At 35.9% G+C, this 16,089-nt stretch overlaps 1 protein-coding gene across 1 annotated transcript in view; it reads right to left on the reverse strand.

Moving 5' to 3' along the window:
* Positions 1-16,089, reverse strand: part of PRKAA2 (protein kinase AMP-activated catalytic subunit alpha 2) — a gene marked incomplete at its 5' end in the record, with an annotated part of 57,734 nt that overhangs the window by 4,952 nt on the left and 36,693 nt on the right. The window contains 4 exons of the mRNA XM_081223818.1: positions 6,172-6,396; positions 7,808-7,895; positions 9,129-9,273; positions 9,852-9,945. Of these exons, the coding sequence (XP_081079944.1) occupies positions 6,172-6,396; positions 7,808-7,895; positions 9,129-9,273; positions 9,852-9,945 (552 nt within the window). The remainder of the gene's footprint in view (positions 1-6,171; positions 6,397-7,807; positions 7,896-9,128; positions 9,274-9,851; positions 9,946-16,089) is intronic.

Genomic DNA, 16,089 nt, shown 5'->3' on the forward strand with positions numbered 1-16,089 from the left:
ATTGACTAATTCATTTATGAATATTTACTAAGGACATACCATGGTAAAAAGGCACACTCCTTCTCACAGAAATTATATTCTAGCTGAATACAGATTAAACAAACACTCTCAAAAATGAATATATAGTTACAAATATACAAATATAAAAATCCTGTGATAAAGATTATGAGTGAAAAGTACAGGGTAAAATAAGAGTATATAATTCAGAATGGGAGGTAGGTGATCAAGGAAGCCACATTTAAGCAGATACCAGAATGACTAGAAGTCAGCTAAGCAGAGCTGAGGAACAGGTATTCCCAGCAAAAGAAACCATATATGCAAAGACTCTGAGATAAGAAAAAATTTTGCTATGTTCAAGGAACTGAACTGAGGCCACACTCATGAAATCATAATGAGTTACGGGTTGGAGTGGCAAAAGATATCAGGTATTTCTGACAGCTGTAGGCTATAAAAAAGGTTTTTGGATGAACCTTTGGGTGATGAAAATAAATGAAAGATTTTAAAGAGACAGGTGTAACATGATCTAATTTGCATTCTGTAAAGATCACTCTGCTTGTGATAAAGAAATTGAATTGAAAAGATAAAAGATAAGGGTAATAATGATGATGAGGAGGAGGATGCTAGTGCAATAGCCCAAGTGAGAAATGATGGTGTGCCAGGCCTTGAGTATACACATAGAGATGAAACTTCTACAGCTTCTAGTAGATGATGCTATTATAACACTCATACTTTCTTATAGTTGTTACAGTTTTTTTTCTTAATCCTCCCCACTAAACTGGGAACTCCTTGAAACAGGGACCATGCCTTATTTACCTGCATTCCAGTACCCAGTACAGAGTAAATGCTCAATAAATGCAGAATAAATGATGAATAGCCAATGATCAAAAATGAATTCATAAATGTGTTTAATTGCTATATCATGATAATAATAAGCACTTAAATAAATGTTTAGTAATAAAAATGACTGGTGAACACTAATTTTTTCAAAAGAAATAATAGAAAAAAATAAATTGTTACACATCTAACGTTTTTAAAATATCAATGACAAATAGGGAAGATGAACACTTTTGAATGAACTCCAAAAATTCATTCTTCCGTAACAGAAATGAGATTACTAGTGAAAGTTGTCAAAATCAACTTTTTCAGAACTCTGGAAATTAACCAAAGGCCTGTAATAATCTGAGGAGTGTTTGTTTAAAAAATTGGCCGAGTCTCAGTAAGAACAGAGAGATTTGTGACACTTTAACACATTTTTCACCAGAGACGTATTACAGCCACAGGTGTTAGTCTTAGTTTCTGCAAAAATCCCCCAGTCAATAAAGCGTTAAGTTACTCCATATCCATATCCTTTCCCCATTTCTACGGTAGCCTTGAAAACCAACAGCCTCACAATCATTGTAGCCCAAAAAACCAGCATCTAGCAACCACTGGTGGGGGGATGGGGAGAGAATAGGTTTAGAGTTCTCCAAAAGTCCTATCCCAAGAGAACTGTCATTATTTGACATGGCCGGCAGATCTCTGGAAACCTCTACACTCAAGCCCTGTCTTCATCTGACCTGACTCAGAGCTCCCTCTACAAAGCCTTCTCCCCAGAACATTTGTCAAAAACAATCAATGGCAACTGTCTAACATCCCAGCTGCTAAAAGCAGCAATAAGAGTTGGAGCAAACAAGAAGCTCGTCAAAAAACTAAAAAGGAAAAGTTTGGGAAGTAAATTCCATAAGGGTCCTTGAAATACTCTTACATAATCCTGGGACTCACAAATGCAGGGCTGTGTTCATTTCCAAGAAAGGCCCTGATTTCTCATCACTGGTTGACTTTGAGGCTCTGTGCTAGCAGGAATGAAAACTAAGGCAGAGTTATGAACTTTTCACTAAAGCACTGAAGACACACCCCAACATGCACACAAAGTCCCTCAGCAAAGGCTGGGAGACTTATTAGATCAAGGCCTTTAAGGAAAGCTTTGTCTAATAATTAGCTGACCATTAAGCTAACCAAGCAGAGACTTCAGTGGCCACCCATGACAAAGAATATAGACTTATGGAATTAGTTCAATAAAATCACTTAACAAACAAGAGCAACAACAACGTACAACAATTACAAATTCTAGGCATCTATGCAAGAGGAATAAAAACATACGACCATTTAAAAACCTATACATAAATGTTCATGGCAACATTATTATATAAGAGCCAAAAAGTGGAAACAACTCAAATATCAAATATGAATAGATAAACAAAATTTAGTATATCTAAACAATGGAATATCTTTCAAGCAAAAAAGTAACGATGTACTGATACATGCTACACCATGAAAGAACATTGAAAACATCATGCTAAGTGAAAGAAGCCATACTCAAAAGGCCACATCCCATATGATTCCATTTATATGAAATGTCCAAAAGAGGGAAATCCATAAAAACAGAAAGTAGATTAGTGGTTGCCAGGGGCTGCAAGGAGGAGGAAATGGGTATAGAGTTTCTTTTGGGGATGAGAAAAATGTTCTAGAATTAGACAGTGGTGATGACTGTTTAACTTTGTGAACATACTAAAAACCACTGAATCATACAATTTAAAGAAGCAAATTTATGGTATGTGAATTATACCAATAAATGTTTAAAAAAATAAATAGAGAAGTAATCTAAATTTTCATTTCCAATTAATTCAGAAAAAGAACCACAGTTCTTCATAATAATAACAGTGCCGATTAAAAAGCCATACTTTGGGGCTGGGGGAGGAATAAATTAGGAGGTTGGGATTAACATATATACACTACTATATATAAAATAGATAAGCAACAAGAACCTCCTGTATAGCACAGGGAACTATACTCAGTATTTTGTAGAAACCTATAACAGAAAAGAATCCGAAAAGGAATATATACATACATATATATACATATATGTGTGTGTGTAACTGAGTCACTGTGCTGTACACCTGAAACTGACATGACCTTGTAAATCAACTATACTTCAATTTAAAAAAATAATTATAATAATAAAGCAACCCTCCACATGTAAAAAAAATATATATACTTCTAGCTTTTAATTTTCAGGAGTCAATTTCTAAATTAACTTGACCAAGGTAAGCAGTAACCAGGATGTTTATGAAGGTTCACCTGAGACAAAATCAATTCATTTCATATGGGTTACTACACAGCCACCAGAAATTATGTCCTTCTGTCACTATTGCCTAGTACCTGATTTTGATATATGACTTAAGACTAAATGAGTTATGATGACTACCAAATTTTAGAAACTTCACAATGTGTGCAAACTTCTTTAAGTGCAGCTAAAAGGTCCTTATATATTCACTTTAAAGTAATATTAATAGCTAATATTGTATGCTGGGCATTATTCTAAAAGCTTTAATTATATTAGGATTAATGTTTGCAGTTTCTAATATTCAACTGTGTTTAGACCTACAGAAATAGTAAATTCATATGGTTCAACCTAGGACTATCCTCTAAACAAATCCACTATATATGATGTAGCTAAAGCATGAAGAGTTATAAGGAATATGCCAATAGCTAGTAAACAAAGAATCAGAATTTGTAATTAGACAGTTGAACTTCAGACACTCACTTTTAACCACAATAACGTTAACAGTAATACTAAGCTTACGGCACTTAAAGATGTGATTTTCCTGAAGACAATGTCTGTCTTGCCTACCAATATATTCCCAGCACCTAGCATAGGACCTTAAACAGAGTAGATGTTAAATAAATAATTGTTAAATAAATAAAAGCAAAAATGATTCAATGAACGAATAAATACTGAGATATATTTTCTAACCTCCAATAGCTTACCGTCTTAAAAGAAAAAAAAAGATCCGTACAAAAATACAGGCATACCTTAGAGAGATTGCTGGTTTGGTTCCAGATCACTGCAATAAAGTGAATATTGCAATAAAGCAAGTCGCCAACATTTTGGTTTCCCAGTGCATATAAAAATTGCATTTAGAGTATACTGTAGTCTATTATGTCTGCAATAGCATTATGTCTAAAAAAGCAGTGTGTATACCTTAATTAAAAAACACTTTATTGATAACAAATGCTAACCATCATCTGACAACACAAGGTTCCCACAAACCTTCAATTTGTAAAAAACAAAGTATCTACACAGCACAGTAAAGCGAAGCACAGTAAAACTAGGTGTGCCTGTAACTATAAGACAGAATGTGGTAACATGAGAGAAATATAACATATCATGGTATTCTGGAGAAAGGACGGATGTCACAGAACTGGTGTGCCAGGCTGGATTAGTGGGAGTAGTACAGCTTCTGCATCAGGCAATTTCTGAGCCCTACTTCTGCCTGCCTCTTATTAGCTGGGTAATTTTCACAAATACAGACTTACTCAAAACTTAATTCATATCAAATGCACGATACCTAGAACATATTAATACTTGGTCCCTAATTTAAAAGACCCTAAAATTTAATAGGGACAAACAGATACATAAATCAAAACATAACCTTTCTAAGCTTCAGTTTCATGGTTTGTAAAATGAGAATAATAACAGTTACCTATTAAGAATCAATGCAATAAAATATGTCAAGTACCTAGCAAAATACCTGTTATATAATAATGGTTTATAATTAGTAACTCTGTTGAACCATATTTTGTCAAATGAAGAATTCCCAAACATTAATAAACAGGATATGGATAAATTAAAAAATGATGAGAACTATAAATTCAAGTTATTATTTTAAGTACAGAGATGGTTGCCACTATTTTATACCACCTACATATGTGTAAATTAACTCATCCTAGTAGACTTTTATTTACATTTTTCTTCTAAAACTTGTAAATATACAGACACCTGCTTTAATATAACAGAATCAGTACTTTTACTATTCTCAATGTATGTGCTGATATAAACAGGTGCAAGTATATACATATTAGCATACTTAATTTTCTTTTCTAAGGAAAGGCAATTAAGTGAACTATTTATTCTAAAGGACTATGAACACAAAAGAGTTTTGCCCTGCTAAGTCCACTTCCATAACTAAATCTGGTTCTACTTTACAATTTTACATTTTTATGTATGTGGCCTGGAACACTAAGAGAGGCTGGGGGAAGAAAACAGTACATGAGTGCAACGGGAGTGCAAAAGAAATCAGTAGCAGTCACAAAAACAACTACCTCAGCCACCATTTAAATATTCCAAGAGTCATATTCTGGCATATGAAGACAAGGCAAAGTATTCTGGAAAGATGTCAAAAGAATGCGTTTGCAAATAAATACCTGATGAAATGTTAGGTAAGAACAAAAAACCCTCTAAGAAACATGACTGATAAATAGAAAGTAGAAGGCAATGAATCATCCTGACTTGTGTGTGCTATATAAAGGTCATATTCACAGTAACACCAGCAACTGCACTTTCCAAAGTTTCTCACATAACAAGAAATCCTTCTCAGCAAACCCACTAGCAGCTATTTTTGGATTCAAAATCTTAGCAAAACTTTTTATGGTTTATTTCATCAACCGTATGTAAAATATATAACTCTCACCCTGTTTTTCCATTTGAAACTTATTCAAATACTTTCTGAGTGTATACTATATGTCTAGACCTTTTAGCACTGTATATACAAAGATGATAAGACACTCTCTCTACCCTTTTATAGTTACAAGAGAGGAGAAAGATACACTGAAAACAACTAGATGCAGAATGAGAATGAAAGCATGAACAAAATGTGGAAATCACAGAAGTGGAAGCAACTAAAACTGCTCAGGAGAATCAGAAGTGATTTCACAAGGAAGGTGATAAGTGAGCAGAATTTTAAAGGATGAATGGAAATCTTTCAGGTCCAAAAATGCAGAAAAGGCATCAGAGGCAAAGGGAATAATATAAACAAAGACATGAGGCATAAAATATGCATTATGTTTGAGGAACCTGGAAAAGTTCACTGTGGCTGAAGCTCTGGTATAAGGGGTACAGCGTTGAGCCTTTACTATGAAGGGCCTTGTATACTTTGCTACCTAAACTGAAAAGTTTGGGAAACAATCTGAAATATTTAAAAGTTGAGTGACAGGACCAGCTTTATGTAATAAGGAAAGTAAAATTCATATAAAATCAAGTGTTACAGTGCCTAACATAAAGCAGCCATTCAGGTAGTGGTACTAATATTAATACTAGAATATGTACTTAATAGCAACAAAAAGACTATTCACCTTATGTCTTTGATAGTTGCTCGTTTCAGGGGGTCAACCTGTAGCATATGCATCAAGAGAGTGGCAACAGAACGATTGAGATATTCTGGGATATAAAAAACACCCCCTCGGATCTTCTTAAACAACGTAGGCACATGCTCATCATCAAATGGGAGGGTGCCACAGAGAAGAGCATACAAAATAACACCGCAGCTCCAGATATCAACTTCAGGACCTGCATACAATCTAGGGGAAAAGATGACAACGCAAACCTGAAATGCAAGTGTCACTTCCCATCTATGTGTACCCTGTTTCTATATGTACCTATATACACAGTATAGACTCTATATGTATTGCTTTCCAAGGTGTTTAGTGAAGTCCGTGGCCACTCCCCAACACTCAATCGTTGTTCCCCAGAAAGAATAAGTGATCTAACCAAATACTATTCAAATTTCCCAAGAGAAAACACTATTTTTATTTTTTTGACACAAAGTAAACTGAGCTTACTAATTGACTAATTAAAAAATATAAAACTTTCTATGGTTGATTTTTGATAGAAACATCGAAGTGGATGACCATAAATTTGAAGAAAAGCAATACTATATAGTGTATAGGCTAAATCTTCTTACCATAAGCTATTAAAAGAAAATGCATATATAATAGAATGTTTATGCCTGGCATACCTATTTTAAAGAATATTTGAAATAGTAAAGTACCTAACTAGTCCTACTGTAATCTCTTTCACAGCATTTCATGCTGTATCACACTATCCTGGGTACCTCCTACTTTCATTCTAACCACTTGGTAGCCCCTGGGACTAAGATTACCTTTATCCAGAAAACCTATGCCTAGAATGTTATTCCTTTTACCTCTCACCTTTCTACATTATTAAGATTCCACTGATAGCACATTACCAAACTCAAACCTAAGTCTGAGGTAACAAAGTAGATCTCTACAATTCCAATTAAAAATATACACTCCATTTCAATAAAAATTGCTGTCCATTTTTTATATTGTTTGCTGTATAGTCCAAACTGCTATATCTGCAATAATACCTTTTATTTTCTCTCATAGAATTCTGTAAACTTTTAAAATCAGACATTGGTCACCATAGAAGACTTGAATTTATCACTGCAATCTATATAAACATTTAAAAAATGTACCAATGAGTATGTTACATGAATAATTACACAGTCTTCTCTTGTGCAGTTAACTTCATGAAATGACAATACTGCCCCCCCAGAAAACCTCATTCTACTAAAGACAAAACATAAAAATAATACTCTGTATGCTTTATAAAATAGTATATACAGAATTATTAAAGGACTATGTCTGAGAAGTAAATAATGACACTAGCTTAAATGCAGCAAATGCTTGCTCTCCTAGCTGCAATTTTCTAAAATGAAAAAAGAAATCAATTTTTTTTCAATTTTTAGTGGAAAAACTCCTTAAATACGTTCATAACAAAATCGAAATCAAATGTTTTAAAAAACTGTTTAATATAAGTAATCTCTCTTCAACAATAGAAAAACTAAAGGGACAATATGTTTCTATTATGTTAAAAATCTTATCTTCCAAAGAGAATATATTATAGTTAAATGTTATCAGAATGAACAAAGCATTACAAAAAGCTTACTCTTCACTGATATATTATTACCTGCCTGAGATGACTTCAGGTGCTGCATAATTTGGGGAGCCACAACTAGTTCGTAGAAATTCACCATCTGACATCATATTAGATAATCCTAAAAATAAGAGTAATATGTTTACCTGGTGCTACATATGTTTAAAACTAAATATAGATAAATGCATAAGGAAAAACGTCAAGTCTGTAATGCCTCACATATCATAATGTTTATTTTAAAAAGCAGTAGAAAGCATCTGTTGGACTAGAAAGACTCCATTTCAGAGTGCTCATACATGACAAAAAAGCCAAAGCACACCATGCCTAAGATTGAAATTAAACTCCTTTTCTAAATAAGAATGTTGATTCACTTCACAAATATGAGGTTATTCTAAACTATATGAACTTTTCCAAACATAAAAGCATCAAAATATTATTTACCCACTTCTGCAAATGAAAGATAATAGAGACTACTATTACTTTTTTATACTCTGCTTTCAAAGGCATTTTTAAAAATCTCTAAGTAGAAATCAGATAGGCTCCAATTTATAAACATTATGTTCCAAAAGTTTTTAATTTAGAAAGCCTTAATTCAACATAGAAAAATATTCCATTGAACCAGAAATCTAGTTGAACTACAGCACTAAATGAGCTTTGTGGTTTAGAGAAGGAAGAGAAATAGGAAAATGACTTTCCTGGCTTTTAAAGACAAGGTACAGACAAAAATTTTAAATAAGTAAAGCTGAACTCTGACACCTTTTCATCTCTTTCTAGAATCTCTCACTTTCTAATCCTCTCCTCTACTATGGCAACCTGTCCAGGTATGTTTATCCCAGAAAGTGTTTGGGGCATAAAAATTACATTTTACTCTCATATTTTACCACCAAAAAAAACTCCTATTCTTCTACCAAGTTGTTACATGTTACTCGTAGTCCACTGACATTCCTCCTCGATCAATTCAGAAGGACTACAACGCTCCAAAACTGCGTGCAAATTTTCATGTACCTCCATTTAAGTGCATTTATTAGGGAAAGTGCCCATACTTTCATTAGATTTTCAAAGGAGTTTGTGGCCCTCACCAAAAAACAGTTAAGTCTCATTTCCTGAGGAAGCAATGCAGATAGAGTGGATTTACCTTGACGCAAGCCCTCTGAATGTCTCTAGAAATACTTGCATTTTTAAAAAGTGGTTTAAATGAATAGAGCAAGCTAGTGTGCAGACTGTCCAACTAATCCCTTTTCACAGTATAGGATTTACATCAATGAAGTTGAAAGTTCTTAGTTCATTAAGAGTTGGTACTGACACACTTGCAAAGGCAGCTGGCACACTTCTAAACAACCCTGGAGTTGCATACCAAAATCAGCTATCTTGGCATTCATGTGTGCATCCAATAGCACGTTCTCTGGTTTCAGGTCTCGATGAACGACCATATGCCTGTGACAGTAATCCACGGCAGACAGAATCTGCTGAAAGAGGCGCCTGGCTTCCATCTCTTCAACCTATCAGGTATAAAAGAAACTGCACTAAGAACATTTGGGACATCTACATAGCAAAAGTTTTAGTTTCATAATCAGCCTAAATATAACTGAGTACACTAATTAGAACTGTGCTAGAATTCTCAACAAATGAGAGAAACAAGCCAAAAACTTGCATTCAAGCTCAACATGTCAATCAACAGGTTTTTCTTTGCTGCTAGGCAGTTCATTTTCAATTAATATTACTAAGTGTGCACAATGTTTCAGGGAATCAACAAGTAAAACATAATCTAAAACAGAACTTACATGAAATTGTTAAGAAAAGGAAATAACTGAAGCTTCAACATGATGTTATGGAACTGATTTTTCATTTTGAAAAGCACAGGCTTTTCACGTTGGCAATTAAGTGGAATATATTTCCTAAAATCAGTATTTCATAAGGTGTACTTTTTAAGGAAAAATATATCTAATACTCTATGTTTAGTTAGACATTATTACAAAAGCAACCCCAACTCTGAAGATACCTTTGTGGTTTGCTACTTCTCACTACTTTCTTCTTTTTTAGCTTAAGGGCTTATTGTACTAAACAGCATGTTACTCACCCGTCCATGTTTACAGATGTAGTCAAATAATTCACCACCAGACACATATTCCATTACCATAAAAAAATCTGTTGGAGTGCTGATCACCTGGTATCTTTTTTGTAAATGAAAAAATTTAATAAAAATGTTACTTTAACCAGAATCAACCTAGTACATCCATTCTTGCTATAAATTGATATTCCAGTATTCTACAATATTTTAAGATGGCAACAAATTATATAATGTTATCAAAATAATCACAGAGCTATAAACACGGAGCTTCACAAAACTCAATTACTTCCTAGGGCTTACAGACTTCCCTTCAGATCCCCCTTTTCATGTTTACAAAATTTAGGAAATCCTTCATTCCTCAACAACTAAATTAAGCATCAATTTTTCCATTTAAACAAAAATTTGTTTGTAGTCTATAGAGATGAGGTAGCTTATATTTAAACAGAAGTGAAAAATATTCTTGGAAAGGTAAAATGATACCAAAAGGGATACAAATCGGCAAAATCTATAAAGTAGACAAATGATCCTTTCCTCAAAAAATGAAATGCAAAAAAAGGGAGGGGACGGTATAGATTAAAAGCAAATCAAGAGACACATTGAGCAATTATACTGAATAGACTTGTTTTCATTCCAGTTCAAACAAACCAACTTTAAAAACCATTTATGAAACAATCAAGAAAATCTGAATACTGACTGGATGGTTCATAATATTCTAACTGTTTAGGTGTGATACTGAACTGTGCTTGTTTTATTAAAATAGAGCCTTTAAATTCCACAGTAGATACTGAAGAATTTACAGACTAAAAACATACTATTTGGGGGCTTCCCTGGTGGCGCAGTGGTTCAGAGTCCGCCTGCCGATGCAGGGGACACAGGTTCGTGCCCCGGTCCGGGAAGATCCCACATGCCGCAGAGCGGCTGGGCCCGTGAGCCATGGCCGCTGAGCCTGCGCATCTGGAGCCTGTGCTCCACAACGGGAGAGGCCACAACAGTGAGAGGCCCGCGTAATGCAAAAAAACCAAAAAAACAAACAAAAAAAAAAACAAAAGAAACGTACTATTTGGGATTTGCTTCAAAATAATTTGGGGTGGGAGAAGTAGGAGGAAGCAGATAAAACAATACACTAATAACTGTTGAAGCTGAATGACAGATAAATGAGGCTTCATCACTTTACTGTTGTATTCATTATGAAATTTCCATAATGAAAAATTAAATAGATGTATGTATTTACGTATGTGTATGTGTTTATGTGTGTGAAAATATATATGTAGGGCTTCCCTGGTGGCGCAGTGGTTGAGAGTCCGCCTGCCGATGCAGGGGACACGGGTTCGTGCCCCGGTCTGGGAAGATCCCACATGCCGCAGAGCGGCTAGGCCCGTGAGCCATGGCTGCTGAGCCTGCGCATCCGGAGCCTGTGCTCTGCAAGGGGAGAGGCCACAACAGTGAGAGGCCCGCCTACCGCAAAAAAAAAAAAAATATATATATATATATATATATATATATATATATATATATGTACATTTTCTAGGCACTCAAAGCTGAGCACATAAAACAATAAAGAACCTTAGCTCTATTTGACAAAATAAAATTTTTCCTAAAAATCTACAACTTCCACATACACACACAATGGTACCAGAGTTTTGAAAACTTTAAAAACAAGTTAAATATAACATTAATGTTTTAAATGAAGGTTGCATTTAACACATATAAAAGAAAAATTGTCCTACTCTGCTTTATTTATAAAGAATTATTTATAATCTGGTTGATCATGAGCAGTATCTAATTTACACTGAGTTGCTATTTAAAGCCACTAAGTGTAGCTGGCAGTTCTGCATGGCTTAAAGGCACCCAGTGGAAGGCACAAGCAGGGGCTGAGAAGTGGCCCAGATGCCCCCCTGTAGGCAGTCTACCTTGACACAGGATGTGCCAGAAGCAGGGGAATGTTTTGGTAATTAGTCCATCCAGATGGGGCAACTTTTATTACTAATGTGCAAAAAAAGAGAGTATGTTCTAAATGGCGGTTCTGGTTACTAGTCTTCATTAAAGAGGAGGGAAAAAATGACCAGGAAGTTGGTGATATAACTATATACTATATATTTTAAAAGAGGACACACCATGTATAAATTAAACACTTTCAAAAAGTAAAATATTAACACAACATTGTAAATCAAATATGCTTCAATTAAAAAAATAGAAAAAAGTAAAAATTAAAGCTGTAGCATTGAAAATGATTACAGACTTTCAGAAGAAATATTTATAATAGCCATCGTCAGTCTTTGGGATGAAAAATGACAAGGTACCCCACTTTACATAGAATAAACTAATATAACTGGCAAATAAGGTTGAGTCTACTTCAAATGAACTGTGAAAGGGGAATCTTCCCTGAGAACTCAAGAAAAAAGATGGTTCTAGAAGAGCAATCCTAACAGGCAGCAAACTAATTGAATAAAATGAATACTGAGGGGCAGGAGCACCCGCTGTGTCACTTCACTGTGGGCTGATCTGATTTAGTAACAGAATTCTCAGTCACTTTTCTGCTCTGTACATCTTTGGGGTAAAAGAGAAAAGTGATGCAATTCTAATAAATTTAGTTGCTGATTCCTCCGAGTACATTGCAGTTGGATCCAGAGGCTTGACCAGATTTCAGTTTGATTTTAATTTTCTTCTTAAAGACTAGATGGTGGTATGTGCTTCCAGACACAGGTATAGGATATCTGTCTCCTTTTTGAGATACTAGCAGTCATTACTGATCACAGTCTAGATTTTATTAACTCACAATGAAATTTTAAATGCTGGCCAATTTCCATAGACTAGTAATGAACTACGGTCTAAAGGAAATGCTCCCTCAAAAACCCCACTGTCTCTGAAGTGCAGGCCACCAGATCACACTACCCAATACCTTTCCTTGTTATAGTCAGCAACTAACCTCGTTGTCAACTCCCTCTCATTTTGACTTAATGTCTCTTTCCCCACTGCTAATGCTGTCATCATTCCGGGTGAACAAAATATCCATCTAGATGATCTGTCCAATACATGCCCTCTAATTTCCTTCACTCCTCAGTTCTAACTCTCTTTCCGTCTACCACACACAATGACTCATTCCATGGTCATATACTGTCTAAGACTAACTCCTCCAATTATACACTGGATTCCTTTGCCCCACCTACTAAAGGACTTGGTTTCTACAATTAGCTCTTCCTCCTCAGCCTCATCTTACTCAATATTCAGCAGTATAGCAACAGTTAATAATCTCTCTTTCTTCAAACACATTTTCCCCTTGGCTTCAAGATGCCAAATTCTCTTGGTTTTCCTCCAATCATTTTAACTGTTCACTTTCATTCTCCTTTGCTGGCTCCTCCTCATCTCCCAGACATCTTAACATCATACTGTCATAGAGATCAATCCCTAGAATTCTTATTTATTTATATGCACATCCTTGGTGACATCATCTAGTCTTTGGGCCTTAAATACCATCTATACGCTGATGACTTCCAAATTTATCTCTGGTTTATACCCCTCCCCTTAACTTCAGACTCACATATCAAATAACCCATTTGCATCTCTACTTGGATGCCTAATAAACATTTCAACTTCAAAAAAACCAAAATCGAATTCTTGATACCTAACATCCCACTTCAGACTTGTTCCTCCTACAATCTTTTCCATTTCAATTAATGGCAACTCCATTTTTTTATTTGCCCACGCCAGCTAACTTTGGAGTCATCCTTGACTTCTCTCCTTCCACAGCCTACATCTAATCTGTCAGCAAACGCTGTTCTCTATCTTGAAAATATATACAAAATATGCTTACTTCTCAACACCCTCCACACTATGCTCTATTCCAAGCCACCATCTCTTTTGCTCAGAATACTGCAATTGACCCCTAACTGATTTCCCTGCTTCAGTGTAAGTCAGGTCACATCACACCTCTGGTCAGAACTTGCCAATGGCTTCTCTTTTACTCGGAGTTAAAAGCCAAAGCTCTTATAGTGGTCTCGTATATCCTATACAATCTGGCTCCCCTTTATGTCTCTGACCACATCTCTTACTCCAATTCCCCCTAGATCACTTTGCTACTATGATCTACCTACTACTGCCTGTAGCAATTTCCACCTCAGAGCCTTTGTACGTGCTGTTCTCACCATCTGTTATTCCCCCCCCTCCAGATATCTGCATGCATATTCCCTCTCCTCTTCATTGTCTAACATACAACATTTTACTGACATAGCATTTATTGTCTATCTCTTCAACCCCACCCACTACACACACACGCACACACACACACACAAAATACACACACACACAAATATGAGCTTCATAATAGCAGAAATTTTGCTGCTGTCTCTTTTTGTTTGCTGGTGTATCCCCAGTACCTAAATGGTACCATCTGTTGAATGAATGGATCAACAAGCTAACACTCTGGCCTTATTTTCCTCCATCTCCCTATACATACTCTGTACATGAGACAAACCAGACTGTTTGTTTCCACTACACCATGTTCTTTACACTTTCATTCTTTCGCTTTGCTGTCCTCCTAGAATCATCAGGACCTTGTTCACATGTTACTTCCTTATATATGCAGTAAGTAATCACGGAACCCCTAGTATTGTACTAGGTGCTGGAGAGATGAAGATGGTATTGGACATCTCCACTTGGATATCTAATGGGATTCTCAACTTAACACAGCCAAAGCAGACCATTCGTGTTCACCTGTATCCAACATGGTTCTCCTACATTCTTCGTATCTCAGAAAACGGTATCATTATCAACACCTAGGTTTTCAAGCCAAAACCCTAAATCCCAGTTGCTCAGGCAAAAAAAAAAAAAGTGGAGGGAGGGTCCTCACTCCCTTTCTTTTCCTCAGTAATTTATTAGTTTTACCTCCAAAATATATATTGAATTGACAGATTTACCTCCAGCTAGACCGGTGCTGTCAGACACAACTTTCTGCAAAGATGGAAATATTTTATATCTTCTCTGTCCAGTACGATAGCCACTAGCCACATGTGGCTATTAAGCACTTGAAATGTGGATAGTGTGACCAGAGAACCAAAATTTTTAATTCACTTAATTTAAATTTATGTCACTTACGGCTAGTGGCTACTGTATTGGACAGCACAAATCTATACTACCACTTGGCTAAAGTCACCATTAATCTGTTAGCTGGACCATAGCAACAGCTTCCTAACTGGTCTCTCTGCTTCCACTGCTGCCTCTGTACCCATTCCACACTATGGTCATATCATGTCACTCCCCCAGCTCTCTGAAAGCTTCCCATTTTGAACAGAATCCAAAATCAGCAAGGTCTTCAAGATTCTATGATATGTGGTCCATGTCCACTCTTTGACCTCATGAACTATCTCTCTTTCCATCATTCACTCCACTCCAGACATTATAGCAATCTTCTTTTTCCTATAATACTAGAACTTTGTTTCAACCTCAGCAACTCTGAGGGTGCTGGTCCCCTTGCTTTAAAAACACTCTGTCCCCAGATTTTCAAATGGCTAGATCTTTATCATCCTTTAGGTCTTAGCTCAAACTTTACCTCTCAGTGAAGCTTTCTTAACAACCCAATCTAAATTAGCACCTCCTCCTTCCTCGTCACACCCTAGGACAGCACCCTGTTTCACTCTCCTCATAGCACTTATCAGTGCCTAAAATAGTCTGGTTAATTTGTTTACTTACTATCGAGAACTGCTAGATACCCCTAGAACATAAACTCCACAAGGGCAGGGCAGAGATGCTGTCTTTTACCACTGTACCCCCGATGCCTTACCTATCAGATACTAGGTGCCCAATAAAAATTTGCTGAATAAAAGAAAAAACAAACATAGCTTCTGCTCCTAAAGAATTCAGTCTCGTGGTGATACTAATAAGAAAATGACCAATTACAATATAATGCCCAGGACTTTGGAAAAGCTGAAATTCTGGGTGCTCCAGGACCGAGAGGATGAAACCTAACCCAGTGTTAGGACTAGGGCAAAGTAGTTTTTCTAGAGGTAGTTGCATTTAAAAGCTGATATTTAAAGGACAGGTTGGAATTGGAAGCCTAGAGGAAGGGAGATATAGGTAAAGCTTTCCAAGCAGAAGCAACAGTTGAAATATAGCAAGCAAGAGAAGATGGTGACCTGACAATAAGAGCAGAGAGAAATGAACAGATTTAGGGGACACTCAAGATTAAGAGTGGCAGAACTTAATGATCAATTATATGTAAGGGGCGAGGGAAGAGGAGTTAAATATGATGCCC

The sequence above is a fragment of the Mesoplodon bidens genome (assembly GCF_964165515.1).
Source record: "Mesoplodon bidens genome assembly, chromosome: 2".
NCBI lineage: Eukaryota > Metazoa > Chordata > Mammalia > Artiodactyla > Ziphiidae > Mesoplodon > Mesoplodon bidens.